Source organism: Pseudopipra pipra, chromosome Z, assembly GCF_036250125.1.
Source record: "Pseudopipra pipra isolate bDixPip1 chromosome Z, bDixPip1.hap1, whole genome shotgun sequence".
NCBI classification, from domain to species: domain Eukaryota; kingdom Metazoa; phylum Chordata; class Aves; order Passeriformes; family Pipridae; genus Pseudopipra; species Pseudopipra pipra.
This window is the reverse complement of record NC_087581.1, coordinates 18,710,912-18,735,318: the sequence shown is the minus strand read 5'-3', so window position 1 is coordinate 18,735,318 and position 24,407 is coordinate 18,710,912. Positions and strand designations below refer to the sequence as shown.

The 24,407-nt window shown below is 34.1% G+C and overlaps 1 protein-coding gene across 5 annotated transcripts in view; it reads left to right on the top strand.

The window, feature by feature from the left end:
- ADAMTS6 (ADAM metallopeptidase with thrombospondin type 1 motif 6) overlaps window positions 1–24,407 on the top strand; it is a 146,756-nt gene that overhangs the window by 88,621 nt on the left and 33,728 nt on the right. For 3 of the 5 annotated variants that reach the window (XM_064642753.1, XM_064642750.1, XM_064642751.1), the window contains exons 12-18: window positions 8,094–8,201; window positions 14,786–14,931; window positions 16,988–17,051; window positions 20,240–20,348; window positions 21,284–21,417; window positions 22,885–23,008; window positions 24,253–24,333. In XM_064642753.1, coding sequence (XP_064498823.1) covers window positions 8,094–8,201; window positions 14,786–14,931; window positions 16,988–17,051; window positions 20,240–20,348; window positions 21,284–21,417; window positions 22,885–23,008; window positions 24,253–24,333 — 766 coding nt within the window. The remainder of the gene's footprint in view (window positions 1–8,093; window positions 8,202–14,785; window positions 14,932–16,987; window positions 17,052–20,239; window positions 20,349–21,283; window positions 21,418–22,884; window positions 23,009–24,252; window positions 24,334–24,407) is intronic. The other 2 variants (XM_064642755.1, XM_064642754.1) reach the window with 1 other exon arrangement.

Below are 24,407 nucleotides of genomic sequence, written 5' to 3'. Positions count from 1 at the left end.
AGTGATAATTATGAAGGGGGGGAAAAAGGGCCTTTGGAAGATTGTAGTGCAGATGAAAAATATCTACTTAAGAAAGACTTATTCATATATGAAAGGGTTTTAGGACTGAGTAATGGAACTAGATCTAAATACCAGGACAAACTACGTTGAATACTCTTGTGAACTCTTTTATTATCAAAAGTAAACAATCAGTGCTTTGGATATTTCTTTTCAATGTACTACTCACATGGAGATGCCATTAATAATTCACTGATCTTTTTCAAGCAGACATGTGCAACTATGGATGGAAAAACATAGTGAAAAATTACTATTCAACATTGAACGTAGTTTGTATGCTAACTCCTTTCTAGCACTTCTTATAGCTCTTTTTTTTTTGAAGTATCTGGTAGAACAGGTTTTCCGACATGGAATATAGTGACCCAGAAGGAAATAAATTCTAAATCAGAGTGAAATCAGAGAAAATCACTTGCTTTTTCCTCTTGTTTATGACCTTTACTGATTTGTGATGGCAAGACATGACAAAGGAAACAGTTGAGCTCTCAAAGGCAAAAAATTTACAAGTCTCCTTTGGGCTGTGATGTACATGTTCATATAATCGGTGTTTTTAATGTTACTTGGAAAATCTTCGCATTCTTTTTTTTTAGGAATACTGCCACAATCTTACTAACCTTCAGAAAAATTACCTCTTTCAGCCATCTAGCTTTAATATTAATTTATGTTCCTTGCCTTTTCTCCCATATTTCCTCATCCATTCCCTGTGGATGTTTAGTTTAACTGTTTGTTGCTTTTGATCATAGATCATGTCCTAGTTCTGCAATGACTTTTGCACAACTAAAGTTGAACCTGTTCTTACTTAGGAAATTGAAGTTAATTACATGGAGAGGCGTTTGACCAGTTAAAGCATCAGAACTCAATTACTAAATGGACTTCAAGTTTCTGCTTTTCTGTGTGTTTGTTTACTGACAAAGAGATAATTTGGCATTAAAAGGAGCTTCTTCATGGTTGGTCTGATGCTATTTTAAGGACTAGGTCTAATTAGACTGTTTAGTCACATACTGACAGAACTTTCCTAACAAATCATAGTGGCCATAGGTCAAATATTTCTGTTTTGTTTAGCACATTATCAGACACTAATTCAAAGTGATGCTTTGGATATTCGAGCTGAAAAAATGAAGCTACACAGTTGCAAGTAGACGATGATCTTTCTAATGTTACATGTGCATTGTTCTTTATACTATACTTTCCACCAGAGACAATTTTACAGATTTTGGGTGAAGAAATGGATACTTTGAATAAAGAAGTGAAAGGCAACGTCTCAAGCTATTTAAAATATTTCATTTTTAGGATATATTTTCAGATTCAGGAGACCGTTGAATTTACAACTTACAGTGAGCCAAATAGTAATGGTGGAAATTTCACCATATCATACTGACGCATATCTTTTTCCTAAAAGCAATGTATGCTTTCAGGTTTCTGTTTGGGATCACTGCAGTGGAAGTTTTGAGGTTGTTAGAAACAGTGCTAATTCCTGTTATGTAGCTGTGGGATATGCTACATCTTCTAGGATGATGCAGTGTGGATTTTCTTCTGCTGATTATCAAGTGTGTCTCAGTTCTTTGCTCTATTTGTATGTCAGTTACTCTGGTAGTTCAGAACCTTTTTCAATCCTTTTGTTTAGGTGATTGTAAGAAGTTTATAATTGTCTTTTTGCCTCCTTTTCCTTTGAGTATCTGCCTAGTAACAGTTGACTGTTGGCTGTCTCTGGGTTAACTGAGGAAACAATTCCAATCTTGACTTTTAGTTTGTCTGCTTTTGAGTTTAAATAATAACTGGAATATGCGTGACTGTAACTTACTGATTTTGTGGTTCAGAATAATGCTTTGCTTTAGAGCTGGTCCCTGTATTCTTAGGACTGAAGCTAAACCCTCAAACATTTTAAAAGTAGTTAATACTTTATGTATGTGGTTGATATTGCTGTGTTGCATTTTACAATCTGTGAAGCTGCTGGCTGCTAGTAACCAGTTTCAGAGATAGTAGCTTACAATTATTTGGTCTATTCTTTTGCATTTTATGCTTTTCCACCAGTGTTGGTCAGCTGACTTTCAAATCCAGGAGAGCAAACACATTACTATACGCAATGGTTCTACAATATTTCTACTAGGGCAAAATAGTCTGAATTGCAATTGACCCTTGTAATCGGGTGATAAAAATTTTAATATTCATGAATCAAACTGTCACTTTTTAAATTAAATATTGGTGTGGTTTACTCCCGTTAAATAAAGAGAGTTATTAAACTTGATGCAGGGGTTTTATAGGAAGGTAGAAGCATATTCTGAAGGCTGGGGTTTTTTTCACAAGGAGAGGCAGAGAAGCCATTGGTGTATCTTTGAACCACAGCTACCAGTTTCCTTTTGTTCCATCACCAGTTGATACTATGGCTAGAAGCTTCCATTCAGTTGAATTTGTACATAATACTTAGTAACTCACCATAAAGTGCCTTTTTTTTTTACCCCAACTTCATATATCATACCATCGCTATGTTGTTTATACTTGGTGTTAGCCAAGCATAAGTAGTTTGATTGCATGGATTTATATTGCATGACTTACAAACTGGTATTAAAAGTACATGTAGATGAAGCAAAGAACTGAAGAACCTGGTATTATACTCTGTCATTTTAATCAACCTTTCCTTTTTTTTTTTTATTTTGTAAAGTCTGGCTGGTCAATTGAAAAACCTCTCATCATTACTGTGCGGGCCTTTGGTGTTACAAATTATTAAAATGTTGAGTTTTTCTTACATAAGGACTCAGAGGATTGTATTGTAATTAACTGAATTTTGTTCCCTCTTTTTTCTAAGATTATAATGTGAATAGCCAAGGGAAAATCCAGAAGTTTTTCTCTGTCTGAATCCTAAAGTACTTTTACATTCTTTTTTTTTATAAATTCCTGTAGTCCTCTTTTTTCTTTCTTAGGACTATCTTGTCTATAAACTCCCTTCTTTTTCTCCTCCTCTCTGTCTTTGTTTTTCTCTTTCTCTCTCTTTCACAAGAGACACAGATGTTAACACCTCTGTGCCTGCATCTTATGAAAGCTGTTAAAAAGATGAAAGGAGAAGCTGGTGATCAAAGCAGGAGGAGTGTATTAGATGATAGTAGAAGCAATAATGAGATTCCAGATAGTGGAGTGCTGTTTGAATAAAGATGGATAGGTTGCATGGGTTTGAAAGGGAACATGGTACTTGGAGGTGATTGACCTTGTGGGCCTCCTGTAGTTTCTGTAAGGTTCAGATAAGCACCCAATATTTAGGAAAGAATGTTGGTAACATAATATAAAGGTAAGATTTAAGATTTGGATTCTATTTCACATTCTTTCAGCATGTTGTGATTCATAACATGCTGCACCACTTAATGAGCATTTGGTAGTAGAGCACTAAAATGGTAACTTTTGGGTGCTTATCTGAACAAAAACTTGAACCTTCTGGAGTTCACCTGTAATTTTAGTGTCTTCTAGTTTTAGTCATGTTGTCAGCAGTATTTCAGCAATGAGGCTGAAAATACTCTATGTTGATGCTCTTCAGGTCTGAATTGTAAGTTACAATTCAGACTGATGATTTTTATGCTCTATTTTAGCAATTGCTCATCAAGAGGTGCAGCATATTATGGATTAAACATGCTGAAGTAACATACAAACCTAATTAAGATTTTAAAATTTTATGAACAAAAGGTAAACCTCCCAAATTATTGTAGTTTAATATGCATTGTGAATGTATTTCCCATCTTATTTTTTTAAATATTATGGGCCAAACTGCTAACTTTTGTTGGAGGCTTTCAAGTGTTGAAAACATTAAGAACAGCACAGCAATTTGATCTTTGCTCATATTACTGAGTTGTCATTGTGCTGTATTGTAACCAATTAGGATGATTATGATCTAGGATGCTTAGATGTTACATAATTTGAAATGCCTATATGTAACTCTGCATGACGCAACAGAAAGAGGCTCCATCATTTATAACACTTAGGCAAAAAGAAGGTAATTTGATTTGCTGTGTTTTTTTCTCTAGATGGTTTCAGCTTTGTTTAATTTACTGCAAATACAAGCATCCGAATTCCAAACTGAAGTCATGGAGCCCTAAGATACACCGTTACAGGTTGTCATCTATCTTGTCTTGATCTTGTGAAAGGCCTCAGCTTCAGTTTATGTTTCCTGGATTTTTAAAACTTTCCCTTGTTTGCTTTACAAATTAGTAGTTACTAAATCCACACATTCGGAGACTGACTTTGAGATCATTGATTAATTTTCAGTTTATACTTCTTTCTCTTAGCCATTAAATTATTTGAACAAATATAACATTGACAAAAGATATGTTAGCTTCATCCTGTGTACTCCAGTGAAGAAAAGATTACCTTAGAAGGGTCACCTGATGTTGGTGGGTGGGTGAGTGTGCATGCATACGTGTGTGAGCGTGTGAAAAAAAGCAGTATACTTTCTATTAGTGATTTTGGGTCTGACCTTTCCAGGGCAGTTTGTCATATGTTTTTAAGGCTAGCTTATGAAAAACAATTGATTAGAGAGGTTACAGATAACGGTGGTAGTAAAGAAAATGCCTCAGATCAATAACTAAGAAACTAGTGTAGTACCAGGTATAGGATTTGTAGGGTTCAGCTGGAGAACAGAAACCTTTATGAACCTTAGTCAGAACTTCTTTGTTTAACTTCTGAAAGTCAGCTGAAAATAAGGAAGACATAGCCATAGCAGGACCTGGTATAATTCCATGTTCATTTAATGCAGTAACAGCACAGATGGATTTTTCACTTCTTTTTAGGTATCTTGTTTGTTTTCAAATGACTGTTAATGTTATTTTTCTTTTCGTGTATAGGGTGATGGAGAATATATTTCAGATTCTACTTCTTTTAAATGCAGTACAGCAGGGGAAAATATCATCATTTAAATAAGTTTGGCTATATTTAAAAGAAGTTACAAAACCCCTTTAATTTCTTGGGTTTAATATAAATTACTTTCACAAATCAATACATCGTGTTATTTTTGTAAATCTTTGATGTTTTGCATAGTTTTCCATGAGGAAGTATTCTGTTGATTTTGGGATATTGTATATCTGTCTCAAACAGAACTCCTTTCTGATTTAAGTAGAGGTTTTTTGCTCAAATAGTAATAGTGGTTTAAAGCCCATAGTAATTTTAGACTACCATCATTTTGTCTTTAGGGATTTATTGAGGCAAACTCCTACTGAAATTAAAGTCTGAATAAGGACTATCAGACTATGTCAGTAATAACGGCTAGTTTTGATATACTGCTTTTCCAAGCAATTTAGAAATAAGTATTTTTCTCTTTTTATGAGGCAGGGAGATGAGTTGATGTGCTTGGAATCATCCTACAAACAGATGAATGAATAAAATAGTTTTGGAGTGCTGTATCCATTAATTCACACTGTACAGATGATTATTTGTTTGGAATTAAAATGTCTGAGTGGTATTAGTTCAGTGAATTCAGAGGAGTCTAATGCCCCAGAGAAGCCTGAATATACAGAAAGAATCCTATTGAAAGGAAATTGTTAAATACTCTCATTTGTGGATATGTTAGGCTGGCAATGAAAGACTTATTTTAAATTTTACTTCCAATTATATGATAATACATAGATGGTATACTTATGTAGGCATATCAGAAGTGGAATTTTACACATAAACTCTGGAGCAAAAAACAGAATTCTGAATTTAAATAATCTTGAAATGTAGATGTTTTAAAACTCCAGACTGTTATCCAGTTCTGATTTTTTGGTTTTGTCTATATTAGAGTGGTTGAAATCTTTGTTTCTTATTTCTGAATTTTTGTTTTTTCAGAACTTTGAACCAAACTTCACAAAGTCAGAACAGCTGTTAATTTAGACATTTGAACTTGATCAGAGCTGAAATAAATAGGTCACAAGTAGAATTGTCACAGTCTAACACTTCTAATTAGTGTGACAATGTAAACTGCACATGAAGCATGAACAAGTAAATTACACTAATTTTGCTCAACAAAATGAGAAAGTAAATTACAGATTAAATAAGGTAGGATTATGACAGGAACACCTCATACTGTGTCTAAGGAACCCATCTTAGGTTTTCACTTTGAAATCCATGCTGTATTGAAGTTTGAATTCATGGTTGATTTAGATGTGAAATTGATTTAGTGTTGAATTTTAGCACCTTAGTGGCTGTGAAATTTGTAACCTAGTTATATTTTTCAAGAGTCTTTGTGGTGTATCTTTTGTTATTTCCTGCTTGTTTTATTTTAAATAATGTGTTTATTTGTGTGTATCTTAATCCAAAAAATTTATCAGCTGAGTGACCATAAAATGGTGATTTTTTTCAGAGATTTAAGTTAAGAAATGTTAGCATTTCTTCAGTGAAAAAAACTAATTTGGAAAGTTCGGCATTGAGTGCAGGTATGCTTTTACAAGTGGCAGTATTTCTCCTAAAAAGAGGCTTAAGAATTTGGTTGTTTTTATAGAGCTATACACTAAACAGGATGAACTAACTTAAGCTTAATTGTCGAAAATTGGATGGAAATCCAGAAATCATCACTACTTATTCCTTATGATTTCAGACCATTCTTATATGTTATTTTTTTAATGGATTTTTAAAAAAATACTTTGCTTTTGCCAATCATGTCACCAGCTGATTTTAAACTTGGGAAAGAATGTTGCATTTTCAAGAAAAGATTCTACTGTTGAACTGTTGGTGCAGCTCCTAGTGAGTAATGTATAAATAATTTAATTTGTATATGCAGTACAATGCAAGAAACATTAATCTTGGGCTAAAACATAGTAGTTATTCCTGTTGATGTGTATAAAAAAGATAGTCTAGGTACCAGATACTCATTCATTACCTCAGAGAAACAATGAACTTGGAGGGAATGGATAATAACTTTACTTTATTCATGCTGTCTTTTCCTTTTTCTCTTTGTTTCAAGGTTCAGCCATAGAATCTATGCAAGGATTTTTTGTAGGATATGATTTCAAGCAGCTGTTAAATAAAATGAAACACTAATGACTACCATAAGGTCATTTTAATTATGTGATTCTATTCCAAATTTTAAAAAATACTTAAAAATAGAAAAATGTATAAGCAAGTTCTGAATTCTTGCACAGATCCCAAAGTAATACAACAAAGATTATCATGTCAGTAATTTGCCACAAAAGCAAACCACTCCTGATTCTGTTGTGCATACACAGCCGAATTCAAGGGCAGCTGAAGCAACCGTGAAGATTTCCGGTGTTCAGCCAACTTTGGATCACACCCACATTATGAATTTCAACTCCCAGCTAGTTTTAACAATGAATCTCCAATGTCAACAGAACTGGCTTAATTTAAATTAATAAATAGGCAAAACCAAATGAGGAAATAAGGTAGGAAAAAAAGACAATTTGTAAACTTCCGTTTGTTTAACACTGAAAATATAGGAAAATAGGATAGGCTAAAAAATTTATAAAAAAACAGCTGCAAATTTTAAAAACCTAAAGGAAGTATTTTGGTATATAGCTCAATAAGTTCTAACTACACATGCACTGCTTTAGCAAGTGTTGCAGAAGAGGTGTGCAGGTAGTCTTAGCTCAAAAACTTTGTTTTTACCTAAAGGAGTCAAAAATAATTGTTGCTTTTTCATTTTTCAAAATTAATAATAACCATTTTAGAAGGTAATTTTGAGTCAGACAATGACAGTAATGGAGACACTGCAGCGCATCTGAAGACTACTTTCATAGCAACACTAAAATATACTAAGCCCAGTGTTAGGACAAATCAATAAAAATGCAGTTTTAAAACATTGCTTGCATGGCAGGTGTAAGTAACACATTCTTGTCTACAATTCGATGCTTCCAGATCCTTTTTTTTTTTTTTTTTGACAGAATATTCTTAGGCAAAATATAGTAGCTTCAAAATTGCAGAATATTTCATTGCCATCTATAGCTTTCTTTCTGCAGCCCACTTCTTAATAGTCTCTATTAAAAAAAGATTTGTGTATACATGTGTGCATAAGGACTGATAGAAATATTATAGTTTTATTCTGACCAACTTGCTTCTGCCTTCTTTCCTAGGAAGTGTGTAGAGAGCTCTGGTGCCTCAGCAAAAGTAACCGCTGTGTTACCAACAGCATTCCAGCAGCTGAAGGTACTCTTTGCCAAACAGGGAGCATTGAAAAGGGGGTGAGTAGAAATGATTTACTGTTTGTAGAAACAGTTTATTACTCAAAGACTACAAGAAGAAAGAACTAGAAAATTAGAGTATTTCACAGCAACTATAACAGTTTGAAAAAAAGAGTTGCTATTTCAGAATACACATTCATCCTCATGGAAGTGTCCTACAGAATTATTTCACAATTATTTTATATGTGTATTTTAATAAAACATTTGTCCTTGCTATAAAACTCTGCAGCCTTGAACAACAACAAAAAAACCCCAACCAAAAATCTGTTACGTTCTCTGTGTATTTTTTTTGAGTATTTTTTTTGTAGAAATCCTTTTAGTTTATTCTTTATTATATTTTACACCACTCTTTCATAAAAGCCGGTTACAGCTTTAGGTCTGCCATGGATTTTGAAAATGTGTAACATAAATCTAGAGTCTGAATTCTGTCATTTTGTTAGAAGGTAAAACAATCTTTATTCCTTCAGATATAAGCTGAATCATGCAAGTGTGTAGAAAAAATGTTACCTCAATAAAAGGGTTTTCTAAAAGCCTATATTTCCCAGTGACCTTTCTGTTTTGACTTTGAACTATTCTTTTAGTCTTCAGTTATGCTTGCATAACTGTTTACCTCTGTAGGATTTTGATGTAGAGTCAGATGAACTCTTCTACCTAACAGAAAAATACAGTAAGTCGACGTTGCAGTAGATAAGTCTAGCACTATGGTATATGTCTGAAGATGAGAATTTTGATTTTAAAATGATCTCTGTGTATCAGTAGTTCCAGACAAGAATATTAGAAGACTTTCTCAGTTACAAGGCAAAATCTATGCACATCTTAAAGACGGTAGAAAAATATCTTAATTAATTTACAAGACATGTACTTGGGAAAAAAAAGAATTCTGTATGTCTTTTTCAAGATAATGTATTTTATTCAGGTTTGTATAAAGTGAATATTGTTAATTAATGTTGTTACATCAAACAATTTCCAGTATCAGTCCAAGAATTGCTGCATCTGTTCATGAGAATTTACTGCTGCAGATTGGATTTTTTTCCTAACAATGACCAGTGATGTCTGTTCTCATTCTGACTTTTGCTGTACTAGCTGGGCTAGTTTCAGCAAAGATAACAGTGCATTTTGAGTTGCAATCTGATGTTTAAACAACAAGAATGAAAGCTTTTGGGCAGCTGTCACAGTTTATTAATGCTTGTTGATGGCTTCATTCCGGGCCTGTGACCTAGTATCCTTCTGATGGCTTTTCTGTGCTGAGATTGGAAATACTGGTGAACTATGTGAAGTAGATTTATTGAAGGGGTCATTTAAGAAAGTAGAGTGATTAGAGTTAGCTGATGAAAACAGAGAGACCTTCTCATAGTACCAGAAATGTTACCTTGTATTAGAAAATGTTAGAAGCCCTGCTCTTAGATCAGCAGTCTAGGTTTATTTTGGAACCACCTCTCCTTACCAATGACAAAGAGTATTTTACCTCAGTTTATGTTTTTTAAACCATGAGACTACAAGTTGAGATGCTTTTAGGCACTGTGCCATGTTCACTTGTCAGAGGCTTTAATCAGTTGGCTCTCTACAAAACGTCTTTTTCCAGTCATCAGTATCTTGTTCCATTGTTAGATTTTAGAGGAAAATGAGAGAATCCATGCCATTTTACAAAGATTTTACAAAAAATTTTACATTTTACCTGTTAACCACAGATGTCCGTTAACAGCAGAGAATAGGGTCTGTAAACTGAAGCCTCAGAGGTTCCAGTGAATTAATAGTTCCTGGTAGCAATAAACAATAAAACACAAGCTCTTTCCAAATATGTAGTTGTCTTTACCATAGAATAAGGTGAAATTAATAGGTTAAAGTTCTGTAATACCTTGGTATTATTGTTGTTGTTATTATTATTGGTGTATTTGTATTGCAGTCATGCCTAAAGGCCGCAACCAAATTAAGCCCTATTTTGCTGGACTCTGACCAAATACATAATAAATGACATTTCCTGCTCTAAATACCTAATAAGATCTTAGAGTATTTAATCATATTTAGATATTTACTCATGTAAATTTGGTTTAACTATTAAAACATAATTTAATGCATTGTACACTAACATCTTTTTGGCAGAATGTGGAGGGATTTCTACAATGAAAACAGCCTATTATAAAAACATCTTTTGGCTGCTTGTATAAACCTACCAGGCTTTCAACCCTTTGGATTGAAATTGTCCGTGGTAGATGTCTGCCTACACCTAAAGATTTTTAGAATGTTTTCCATAAAAATTACTCAGCTTTTTTCTGCATATGGGGAAAGAGAATAGAGTGGTTTATTACTGCTGATGGAACTGTTACATCAGTTCTGTTTTGAAGCTTTAATATGTTCATGCTTTGGTAAAGGGTTTTTACATATTGGCTGGGTTCAGAAAGGTACACTTTTTCCTAATTTGTGATAAGAAATTTAAATATATATGAAGTTTCTCTCTGGTATACCCAGAGATGTGTCTGTGAAGGCAAACTAGCTGCTAGATGTGCACTGAGGAAATTGTGCATATAAAACAATAAGACAAAATTGATAGGAATGCTTATTTTGTGTTTTAATTTCACATAATAAAAAAGGTAACCCTTTTCTAAGATCATAACTTACATCTATGGTAGGGATGTAAATGAGGGGCAAACATGCAAAAAGTGAAAACACAGTGTGCTGAAAGGATAGTTTTATGTAGCTAGATTGTGGGATGATTTATCATTGGATATTAACATAAGATAAATTTAAGTTATTGGACATTACATTTTCTTGCAAAATGATTGTAGAGTCAATGACTGAAAAGAAGTTGTTTAAATTTAAATTTATATAAATATTTTTCTTCCTCTTAAAAAGTGTGAAATCAATTTTCCTCAATATTAGAGTACTTTCTGTGTGATTTTTCTTAAAAGCATACTATTGTAAGTGTTAATTCCGCCAAAGAGCTAATACTCATATAAAAGTGATCTCAATGTGCCACAATATCGTTTTATTTTGTTGTTAATCACCTCACCATGAAAAATTTCAGACTGCTTACATTATTCACAGAAGTTTTTACGCATTTTATTTGCATTCTAATGCATCAGCGTTGTCTTTCTGTTGAACTAATGGAACTTTATTTTTTCAATGTTAGAGAAGAATTAATATTTCAATTCTAAACTTCTGATGAAGAACTATTCTTCTAAAATAGCTGTCACCTTGTCTTCTGTCTTCATGTAGAGGTTACTCAATAGTTCTTATCTCATTAGAGTAGATGAGATGTTTTTTGTGGAGGAAGTATATTTCTGCAGTCCCATTAGAAATAATGAAGACTTTATTAATTTTGAATTCCTCTGACAGAGATTCTATGTGTCACTGGCTTCTAGTGAAAGATAAATTTTCACTAGAAAATTAAGAAGCAAGCAGAAAGTCCTCAGATTTAACTTCAGTAGAAGAAAAAAATCCACCATTTAAGGAGGTTTTCCAGGGGAGTATGGGAATGTAGAAGAACACTGGTTGCATGACAGAGGAAATTACAGACTACAGAGATTTTACACAGCTTTGTAAAAGTAAAGCTGATAATTGCACCCACCTCTTGTCTATTACTCGTAATTTTATAGAATTGGGATGTTTTGCATATTGGCATTCTTATGGATTTATAACTCTTGAGTGTCCTGCATTTCTCAGCTTGGATTTTGACATGTTTGTAGTGTGCATAATGTACTTTTAATTAAATTAGTAGCATACCCATTACTTTTAATTTTTTAGCTTTTGATTTCAACATTAGATATCTGTTCATGTACTTGTGTGCCATCTCTAATAGAATGCTGCAAGAAGATTTTTGTATTTAGTCAATAAAATTTTTATCAATTTATCAGGGTAAAGAGAAGAAAACCAGGTGATTTTAGTCACTGATGTAGCTCACATAAATACTTAATTCTCCATCATAGTTTTTCCCTTAGAGGTATATCAAAACACTGTGCCATTTGGACATATCTACGCTAGCTAAAAATGTGAGTTCACTGTGTGGCCTGAATTGTGTTATGGAGACATTCAGTAATAGTCTGGATTTAAGGGAAGCTCCACATGAAGGGTACATTTCTCTGATGAATTCCTGCTCCAGTCTGTAAATTTAGAACTCGAAGAAGAATAAAGCATAATTTTTTCAGTACAAGTCCATGAAACCTTGTGTCTTTGGGTTTTTTTCCTGAAGAATGGTGTGGTGGGTTGATCCCATCCAGCAGCTAAGCACTCACCCAGTGGCTCACTCATTTACCCCACCTTGTCCCCAGGGATAGGGGAGAGAATCAGAAGGGTGAAAGACTGTTTAGTTAAGTGAAAGGTAAAAAAAGGAAAAAAATAAACAAGAAATCAGAGGGAACCACTCACTACCACCAGATTGTTGCCCAGCCAGACTCTGAGCAGTGGCTACTTCAGGCACACTGTCCCCTACCCCAGCTTTGCTGCTAAGTATGGTGTTACAGGGTGTGACATATCCCTGTGGTCAACCGTCCTGGCTTTGTCCCCTCCCAAGCTCCTGCCCACTCCCAGCCTGCACACTTTGGTGACGGGTTGAGAAACTGAGAAAGTTCTGATTGTATGCAAGCACTGTTCTGCAATAGTGTGTCATCCACACTGGTCACAAACCTGAAATGCAGCATGATATGGGCTGCTGTGAGGGAACTCTGTCCTGCCAAGACCTGGTAGAAAAAGACAATGCGTTTTGAACTTGAGATTTAAAATAACCGGCCCTGTCTTTTTTATAAACACATTAATGCTTCGTGTTTTTTTTCCTTAACTGATGGAGTATGAGGCCTATAAACAGAAATGTTTTGGATTGTAACAACTGTGTTGTAAAACAAGTACAATACATACAGAAAAAAAAGAGGCCATGGAGGATAAAAATGTTTTGAGAGAAGAAACAAGAAAGGATTAGGCTAGAAGAATAATGTTACAGGTTTCAGTTATTAATGTGGAAATAGTAAGGAATTAGGTTAAGGAAAGGTTATGTTAAATGTTACGATGTTTTTGTATGCAAAAGTATGTTGTATCTAGGTATCAGCTTTTGCTGATGTATCAGCTGATGTTTTGCTCTTGTATCAGCTTTTGCTGATGATAAGCTACAAATTTTAATATCAATATATAATTTCATTGTACATCTTTGAGAGTTACACACTTAGACTCTGACACATTTGACAATCCAAAAGTACCTTTTATTCAAAACGAAATTTCCAATTGAAAAAATAATTAATTTTATTAATTTTCTTTGACTAACTCTCTATACTGTCCTTGTTCATATCAAACTCCTTTTAATTATGAGTGAAGTTTAAATTACCTTTTCAGTTGCTTTCAGAAAAATCTAGAGCAATTCATCATTATGAGTTACATATGTCCCACATTGCCGAGACTGAGGATTTAGGTGAGCCTTAGGACTTAAGAGAAGAGAAAGTTTGGCTTTGCTGTACAAATTAGTCTGAAGTCAACACTGAGTCTTCCAGTAGTGTTTTTGGGTGAACAGGGATATGTCTATCTGTCCATGTCTTCTGTGCATGAGTCAGTGTGTTTGTCAAATTCATATGGCTGATTTTGGACACAGAAGTTGTCTGGATTTCTTTTTGGAAAGGGTCAGTCCTATATCTGTTACAGGAATTCAGAGATGTTAAACAGCAGTATGCCGCCTTTTGGAAGTGAAATATACAGATTCAGGTCACAGCAGACCTGAGTCCATGCGCTACTCTCTCACCTAAGCCTGAAATAGTAACAAAGAGCTGCTTCAAATTCTCAGTGATGCAGTAGACACCAGAATGTGGATCAAACTGTGGGCTCCACGATTATTTGTGAATGATTTAGAAAATATTTCTGATGAACGAAATGATAAAGTTCTTTCAGTAGTTAATAATTTCTGTGAATTGCCTATCATTTTGTATGTCTGATTTAAGTAACGGTTTTGCAAAGTTTAAGCTTTTGCATGAGTGAAGTTTGCATGTTCGTTCTGTCCCTGAACAAGTGGCCAGTCACTATTATATAATGATTTTCTGTACCATGTCTGATGCTTTGGCACTCCTTTTATTATGTCTGTAGTGTTAGTATAAATGAAATACTGTAGCAAATTCTTCTTCCATTGTAACCTTGTCCAAATTTTCTTTTTTAAAATGTATGGAAATACTTTCTTAAAAATTCTATCAGGGGAATTTTTCATTTTGTGTAATGAAGCCCCCACATGAATCCTGGGTGGGGAGGGTGTTATACTAAACCAAGCTTGGAAATGAATCTTAGTGTTTAAAAGAATGTAAGCAACTTGCAGTTCCTTAATTGCGAAACATTAAGGAGGCTGTATGAAGAAAAAGAGAAAATTTTTATTTTAAACTTGCTTTAACTTCTGGTGTGTGTTAGGGACCTATAATTCAGGACTTAGTGGAGACATTTAACAAATCACACACCCACCCACCAATGTCTAAACATGGCTGGAAAAAGTAAAATACTAGTCTTGTTATCTGTACAGGGAATGCTAATGCCTATAATTGGTCATTGTCTGACCCTTGTATTTTTCTCTCCTGATAACTCTGTCAGCCTGCAAACTAATTTTATGGGTTTTTTGTGAAATCTTTCAGTGGTGTTATCAGGGAGAGTGTGTACCTTTTGGCACTTGGCCTCAGAGCGTAGATGGCGGTTGGGGTCCGTGGTCAATATGGGGAGAGTGCAGCAGGACCTGCGGGGGAGGAGTCTCCTCATCTATAAGACACTGTGACAGTCCAGCGTAAGTAGCTAAAGTAAGCCGGAGCCAACGAAAAGATACATTTGGAAACTATTCAAAACTGTGGTTTCACATGTTATCTGTAAAAATGTTTTGCTAGTTTGCCAACATTTGTCTTCAAAATAGCAGACAGAAACACTTAAACAGGAGAAGTTCACTAGACATACTTTTAACATTTTTAGTGTATCTTATGTACAATAAAGATAGCTGGATTTATATTTAGTAGTAACTAGAATAGTTTTCTTTATGCAACTTGCTGTTCATCAATATATATTTAAATTATGCCTTAGGTACATTTCTTTCTTAGGGCGTATTTCTTCTGATGCTTGTCTAAGATATAAAATAGCAATTACCAGTTACTTATTAAAAAACCCCACCACAGTATTTCCAAAGTTTTGCATATAACTGGTTACAGTAAACCATCAGTAGTAGTATTATATTTCATACAATACATTTATGTGCTGCCATGTCCAACACTTAAGTTGTGACTTCCCACTGACTCTTAAAACAACTCAGCGATTTCCTTCTCTGCCACTACTCTCTATTGGTCCATTTGCTCTGTTTAAAGAGAGGCCAGCTTCTCCACTACAGCTTGACCTGTTGCGTGTATCTGTACTGGCCTTATGATCTGTCTATTTTCCAACATTCTGAGCATTGTTCCAGAGAAGATCTGTCAGGTAAGTGCTCCTCTCACTGTCACTAGTCATTCTCAGATGAGTGCTTATTTCTATTGCTGTTCTTTGCTGAATGAGTCACTGCTTTTTTCTGTTGCAACTTTTGCCTGTTCTGATTCCCTCATCACAGCCTAGATCTTTGCAGGATAGTTTTATTACTCCATTCTCTCTTCTTGTCATGCCCCGTAATTCCTATTTCCTTCACCACTATTGGTTTTTAAGACTACTTTTTCTGAAAACGTTCTGTGTTTCTTTCATGTAAATAAATTCTGTGTCTTTTGTCACTCCTTTCTTATCTTCTGCTCTCTGTACACTCAGTTTTTTGTTGCTTAATATCCATGTTTTGCAAGCCAGGCTGTACATCAGCTTTCCACTGCAGTCTGCAAGACAGACACCACAATGTCACAATACAGCTGCTTAAGGTGGTCTGTTTGCCTCCTGTCATTAGCAGTAACTATCTAATGTGGCAAATATCACTACTTACTCATTGAATCCAAAAGCAGAAATTATCCATATACATGAATAACATGTCAGACTATGTTACTGAGAGGATAATGAATTAAATTCATTATTTTTTTCACAGCAGTATTTAAAAATGCTATTGAGATGTTTGTTTGGAGCATGAATAATATCCTGAGATTTTTTTTTTATACTTCTGTTACCATGTATTTGGCTCGGTATGCTTTTTAAATGTTTAACGAGCAGATGCATTTGGGAAGTGTTATGTCTGCAGTAGGAAAATAAAAATCCTTTTGGTTCAAGGATGCTGTTTTCTGGTTAAATAGTGTTTCTGTAGTGTGAAAAAAAGTATTGATTTACTTTCTGGTTAATTGTAAAGTTACTTCATAATTCGACCTCTATGGAAGATAGATAAGGTTCTTGAACAGCTTGGGAATTTAAGAGCCAAATGTCTTACTTACACTAATAAAAATCTAGAGTTTCCTCAGATTTAATACTGATTACTTCAAATCAGAATCAAATTCTTGAACTAGAATGTACAGCCGTTGCTGGTTCCAGGTGTAAAACCAGTCTTTGCTGGTTTACAAGTAAGATGAGAAGATTAAAAAGAAAAAAAGTATCACTAAAATTAAACTACTCAGTTTAATTTTATAAAGCTAGCAAATAATTAAAACCAACTTTTTTTTTTTACTGCGTTCAAAATACGGTTAAACCGTACCGCTTGGAACCTGTGCAGACTAGATTAATATATGAGTGTTGTTTTGTATCTGCAAATGAAATATTTTAAAATCTCATATTAAAACTTGCATGTACTTTTATTTTTCTTTTTATAAAATGTATCTCTTGGATCTGTATTAATAGTAATAATACATTAGTATATCTCATGAAGTCGTGTATATGCTAACATATAAAATGTGTTTTTCTAGGCCTTCAGGTGGTGGCAAATATTGTCTTGGAGAAAGAAAGCGCTATCGCTCCTGTAATACTGACGTAAGTAATTTTTGTTTCACCGTGATCAACTTGACTTTTTCATGTTTTAGCAGCAATGGATGCATTTTTTTTCCCCAATTCAGAGAAGCTGTGGATTCTCCGTTTAATTGGCAAACAATTGTCTTGTAAGGCACATCTGTATTGCAGACACCCTAGATGTTCTGCCAAATCTTAGGATCCCAGTCTCAATGTAGGGCTCAGCTAGTGCCTTCGCACTGGAGCCTGGAGTAAGTTCAACTTGACCTTCCGTGGTAAAGGTGAACAAGGAGTACTCCACATCAGAGCAAAAATCTGTTTAGCCCACTGTCTTGTCTCCCAGCAGGGGCCAATAACAGATTTTTAAGGAAAAAATTATACGTTTTTGACAGCCAAGGCTTGACTTTTCTATGGATTTACTGTATGAGTGAGTTTCCAGAAGCTGGGTGCCTAAAGATTTCTGGAGCTGCTCATCTTAACTGCACCACATTAAGTCCCACAAATTAAAGTGTTCTCTGTGAATCCACTTTTAAACCCTCTTACACTTTTTATACCTTTAAAACATCCAGTGCTAATCTGTTACACAATACTTTTATACATTCTGTGAAAATGTATTCTAAACCTGCTGTTTTGCCATCTGGTTATTGTACTACCAGAATGATCATGCAGTTTAATTTTAGAGCTGAGCCCATTGAATAGTGACCTACCACTGAGGGGGTCAGACACCATATAAATGTATAAGATCAAATTATGAACGTCAATCGACGTTCAAAGAATTGCAGAGACCAGTAGATTTTGTTTCAAGATTTATGATAGTCCTTAGTACTTGACATTTTTAATGGAATGGTATGTTGGATTAATGTAAACATTTAAAGCATGCAAATATGTTATTGTTTTTATGAATAAATGTGTTGGGTTTGCATCTTTTCTGTTGAAGTTTATTTTTCAGTGTCAGCATTCATTGCCCATCTGTAATTTTCAACATAGCACTCCCTAAAGCTCCCACTGTTCATAATGCAAAAACCTCTTCATTTTGACTTCATTTTTCTTGCAGAGATAAGTTAATTCTGGTTGCCCTTTCTTTTGACCATTTTAATCCTTTGGAAGCAGCACACACGCTCCTACTAGGCTTGTTTCTCATCAAATACTTCCAAAGCCATATATGACTTTTGAATTCAAAGGGCATCTGCTAATGGAAACATTGAGATCAGCAGAAAATAACATTAGCTAATGAGCTCTGGAAACAAAAGTGTGGTAGAAAGAACATGCTCATCAGAAAATTATTTTCTACCACCAACCACACTATCTCTAACAAAAATATATGTACTTTTTCACCTAAAGTATTTTAATTAAAAAAAAATGCAAAATGCTAATAGAGTTGCAAAGCACAGTATTTCTCAGTTGAAGTAGGTAATTGATTTATAATATATATAAGGATGTAAATCTTAAATTTTGTTTACTTCTAAAACTGTAAAATCCTCCTTTTTATATATATTATGAGAAGCATGGTTTGCTTACAAATTATGGGAATATTTTGTTTATATAACTGTGTATACATACTTCTGTAAGTTTTTTGTTCTTCAGTCCTTTCTCTTAATAGAATGTAGGCAAATAGTTCTTGTTTGTTCCTTTCATTATGCATACGTTCACAGGAGTTATTCCTTGCTTTCATAATTTTAATATTTTCAAGCAATTTTTTTCTAAAATGAATTCATATGAGAAGCTACATCTTGAAATCTGAGTTTTAACTGTCATCTTCTCATCTTCTCTGACGTGTTTGGTAATAGGAGACAATGAGTTCAATCACTGAGGTCTGCCTGACCCCAAACTTCGAGATAAACAGATGTTTGGTGTTGTGTCAGTGTTGGTTCAATAATTTGTTAATACTTTTTTAATTCAAAACGTCTTCTCCTCAGGACCTTCTTCAGACCTGATTTTAAGTTCTCATACATTTGCTAGGTCCTGCCTCATGATTGGCAGTCTCATAAAAGAGCGCCTGGAAACACAAGCAGTCTGTTGCTTGACAATAATTATCAATGTACTGTAGCTGCATGAAAAAAGTGAAATATCTTACCCAGTAAAGAGAAGCATTTATTGCACGTGGGCTAGTTATTATAAGATCTTGATTAATGTATAATGAGAATAATAATTATTATGTTAATATTTGCATTGCGTAGTAAATTTTTAGCATCCATGTTCGTAGAGACCCTTTCACTTGAATGCATTTCAGATTCCTGAGAAGTGCTGACTGGCTTAGGTACATAGGAAGACAAGGAGAACTGCCATAATATGGATTCTTCTGTTGCTGATAAAATAGTAATATTTATTAACACCTCTGATGTCTGTCAAACAAATTCTTTTCCAGTCTAAACATGATTTTAATCTGTATTTTTAAATACTGTCTGATGAAGCTTGTAATTTCAGCAGGTACTTAAACATTGATAACAATGTTTAATGTGCTGGGGGTGGATTCAAGATTACTTTGTCATTATTACTTTGAATCTGCTGATGAAAAATATGAGAAATAGCAAAGAATTCTCTTTCTCTTTAATTCTTTTCAAGATTAAATTAACTTAAATCTACCCTCATTCCAAGTAAAAAAGATACCTTAGAGTTTTGTAGTTGGTAATGCAAAGCAATGAAAATAAAAGTGTAAGTTTTTGTTTGTTGATGCCTGGAGGCTGGTAGTAATCAGAGCCGGGCACGCTATCTGTTCTCAGACTCAGCCTTAAAACAATACTTTTGTCAAGGCTACAAGTAAACAGGAATGATACAGCTCTCTAAAAAATGCTTTATTTTTTTCTTGATGTCTTAGTAACATGTCTCAGTACAGCTGCTTAGTACAGTATAACTGAGCCTACAGTTCTTACCAAATTTTTTTTCCAGTTGTTTTTAATGTGTTTATAAGGAGTTAGCTGATGGATTGATTATGATGCATAGTTTGACAGGATTCTGATTTTCCAGTTTTATGGAAACTATTGTGTAACACTTACCTGTCTTTAAATTACTTCAGCTATTTCATGCCAGCCTATGGTTGCAAAATAGACACTTCAACTGTAAACTAGTAAAGCGAATTTCAGAATTGGAGCCACAAGACAAAGCAGGAAATCATCTTCTAATCTCTTGCGTGATTGTAGCCGTGGTATATGCATTTAAGCATTTTTTTCATGTTTATATTTGGAATAAATAAACTTTTTTGTCTCATGTTTTAGCCATGTCCTTCAGGGGCCCGTGATTTTCGAGAGAAGCAATGTGCAGATTTTGACAATATGCCTTTCCGGGGCAAGTATTATAACTGGAAACCCTACACTGGAGGTAATGGTTAGCATTGCAAAAATGTTATCTTAATGGGAAATCTTCAAAATTATATAAGTGTTATATAGAGAGTAATGATTGTAAATAGAATGTTTTGATTAAAATACAATGAGCTAACTTTGTTAAGGTCGTACTTTTGTCAGTTGCTGATAATGTTGCAGAAGAGCAACGTTTCTCTATCCTGGTAGATTTTGTTTTGCTATGGAGGGGAGTGAGCATCATAAAGACTCCACTTAAAAAATATGGAACCCTTTTCCACCTGCAGTTGCAATAGAAGGACTGTAATTTCCTTTCTTTTTTGAGATAGTTTAATCAAGTTTGGTTATGTTTCTGTCATTTTTCAAAGTTCTTCAATTGCCCTTTTATTTTTTTTTCCTGTTCTAAAGCCTGAAAGCTTTAGAAAGTTTTTGCATTTTATTAACCTGAATGGTTTTACCAATGATTTTTGACTTACAAGCCTAAATGGTTTTACTAATGGTTTTTTAGATTAAAAGCCTAAAAAAGGTAATTATTATAATGGGGTTTGAACTGTAGTATAATTCAGATAGGACTGAATTCCTAGTTGACAGTCTTATCTTGGTTTTCAAATTTACCTTGATATACTTCTAGCACTACAGTCTGTTCTTATTCTTCCTTTTCAAATAGTATCCTTATTGTTTTAAATTGTTCAGTAATCATTAGGATTGTGTTAACATAATGGAATTTTTATGGAACCTGCCAACCTTGACATGTCTTTCTGTGTGAAATAATCTTTTTTGCAAGAAAGAAAAGTTAAGTAAAGAAATCAGGGGACGTTAAATAAAGCTTATACATTATATGTGTCAGGTATAAGACTAGAAATTTCACATCTGTTTATGCATAATATTTATACCTAAACATTAATTTTTCAAGATTTCTATCGGTTGTATTTCTTTTTTCTTTCATTTGTTTTTGTTGTCCAGGTGGGGTTAAACCATGTGCATTAAACTGCTTGGCTGAAGGTTATAATTTTTACACTGAACGTGCTCCTGCAGTAATAGATGGGACTCAGTGCAATGCTGATTCACTGGATATCTGTATCAATGGAGAATGCAAGGTTACAAATGTTTTGTAGAGTACTTACGGATTACTTTGTTGTGTCTGCTGTCACATACATTTAATTATGGTACTTGTATATCATATGAAATGGGAGTGTTGACAGGTCAAATTGTTAATAAAAGTGTAAGATTGAGACAAAAAGATAAAAAAAGATATTCCATAAAATAGACAAATCATTTGAATTTCAGTAGCTTCTCACAGACATTCCTAAAATCTGTCATTTTATCTTTCCTTGCTTTATGGTTTCTGTTGAAGAGCTGATGGAAAGAACAACAGATGAACAGATTCTTTGCGCTGTTTCATGGCCTGTTCCATCATTTCAGTTAGAACACCACTCTGGCTGAAAAGCAGTAAATGTGCACATACTAATTTGTTTGTCTCTAATGAGTTCATCTTATTACAAAAATCCTACTGTTAATGTAATTGAAACAGAAAGTTGTCACTATTGCTCTTTAGTTCTAGGAAAAAGATAATGATGCAAGTATTTGCCATTTACTAAAAGTCTGCCATGTTTTAGTAAACTAGTGAAAAAAATCTCAAGTTGAGAATGAGCCATGAAAAAAGTTGGGTGTCTGTCATCTTGATGAAATAGTAAGTAGAAATCTGAATGGTTAGAACTATAATATTTTGTCAGTTGTTTAAAGATTTTAAATTCTCTTATGATCTATGTATTGCCTGTTTGGAATATGGCAGATAATATTGTTAGACAGTAAAAAAAAGACAGGCAAACAGTTATGTAGCTATCTTCTTCTTCCTATAAATCCTGAAGAAAATTGGCAAGCTGCAATGTTCGCTCTGTTTACAACCTACTTGTTTCATCCTTCTTTCTTTTTTTCCGAAAGGCTCTGTCTTTTTTTTAATTTTTTTTAAAATTTCTTTTCATTTAATACAGCTTACAACTCAGCCTTTCACTATGTTTTATTCCGCATTTCTTCTTAGTTTGAAGTCATTTACACTTTACATTCAGACTTATGAAAATTGCAAGTTTTCAATTTCCAATCCAATGCAGGATATGGAAATGTAGGTCTATGAAGTTGTAATGCCTTTCGAAATAGAAATACTGCTTATGCTGTATAAATGTGTAAGGAACTAACAGCAAATGTTTACCTTAACAAAGCAATATAGAGGGCACACAGCTGTTGTAATGTTAAATAACAACGTCACTAATCATTTATTGATAACCATAATAATTTTATTGTTTGCAAAACACTGAAATCCCTTCCTGAAAGTCACAGTAGAAATAAAAGGTTCTTATTTATTAAGATTTGATAACAACTCTAAAATGTGGATTCTTCTCCTTTTTTATTTTCTCTCACTGACAAGGAAAACCCACTAAAAGTACTGGCTATCAAAAACAGAGTAGATAAAAAGAAGAACTGAATATCTCAAACTTGAGAGAAAAACTTCAAAAATAGTGGTGCAAGACCATCACCCTGTTAAAATATTTGTTCTTATCTGTTCTCAGCATGTAGGTTGTGATAATATTTTGGGGTCTGATGCTAAGGAAGATAGGTGCCGTGTTTGTGGAGGAGATGGGAGTACGTGTGAAGCCACTGAAGGTTTCTTCAATGACTCATTGCTCAGAGGAGGTATGTACGTGTATGTCCATTATGTTGCACAGTACATTTAGATGACTCTTCAGTAAATACCAGTGCTGCCTTGATTCCCAATATGGCATTGCTGCTGGTCATTCACTTGGACTCCTTTTGCCTCATTGTTTCCTTTTTTTCTGTATTAATTTGGTATTATCTTAAATACAATGTGTTTCATTACTGAATTCTTAGGTCTGTTAGTCTTTAATGCACTAAAAGAAATAAGTGGAGGGTGTTTTGTTATTATTTAGTTATGGCAGTATAGTAAGAGTAATGTTGTGTATTATTTTACTGTGTATGGTAGAATCTAGTAGCTAGTCATGCATGACATTTTAGAGTAGCAAAAATCCAGAAATGTTCATTGTATTAAGAACTCAGAAAATGTATATAGGCAATTATTTTAAAACTTAGCTCAAAAAAAAAGAAAATATTAGTCTTGTAATCTTTGTGTTACCAGTTTTAGACTCACTAATACAGGAAAAGGAGTGACACGCTGGAGTTGGTTCAGTTCAGTGAGCAATCAGTAAGATTATACAAGTCTGGAGCTCTTGACCCTCTGTGAGGAGAGGTTGAGAGAACTGGGCTTCGACAGTCTCCAGTCTGGAGAATCCCCTGGTTTGTGGTGACCTCGTATCAGCCTTCCAATACCTGTGAGGAGGTTATGGAGAAAACAGGCTCTTTGCACTACTGGGTACCTGGTGGAAGATGAGACAATGGCTGTAAATTGATAGAAGAAAGGTGCTTACCAAATGGAATAAAAAAATATTTTCCCAGGAGGACAGTCTAGCAGTGGAGCACATTGCCCAGAAAGGTTGTACAGTTTCCATCTTCAGAGTTTTTCATGACCTAGGAGGATAAACTACTTAGTAACTTTGGTCCAATTTGCCCCTGCTTGTAGCTGGAAGTTGGACTTAATGACTGACTGAGGTCCTCACCCACCTGAATTATCCTAGAATCCTAAAGTAATTTTATATGTTAATTGCTTCTGATACAGTGATGAAAATACTTTATTAGTACTTAAAAAAAGGAATTCCTGAATACATAAGTTCCTCTTATCAGTTCAAAATTTTTGTGTGAAGTTTAAAGAGCTTTCTTTTATATAGTATGAAAGCAACTGTTCAAGTATATTTGAATCCTATATCTCATAGTAATTTTTTGTTGTAATTCACTAATGGTCAATTACATTATTTAATATTGATGAATGTAAACAACAACAAATAAAATTTATCTTTGTCTTATAGGATATTTGGAAGTGGTTCAAATTCCAAGAGGTTCTGTGCACATTGAAATAAGAGAAGTGGCAATGTCAAAGAACTACATCGGTAAGAGCATGGTTTAAGTAGCAGACTGTTATTTAAGTCAGAGTTTATGTTGTGATTTGAAGATACATTTTCTG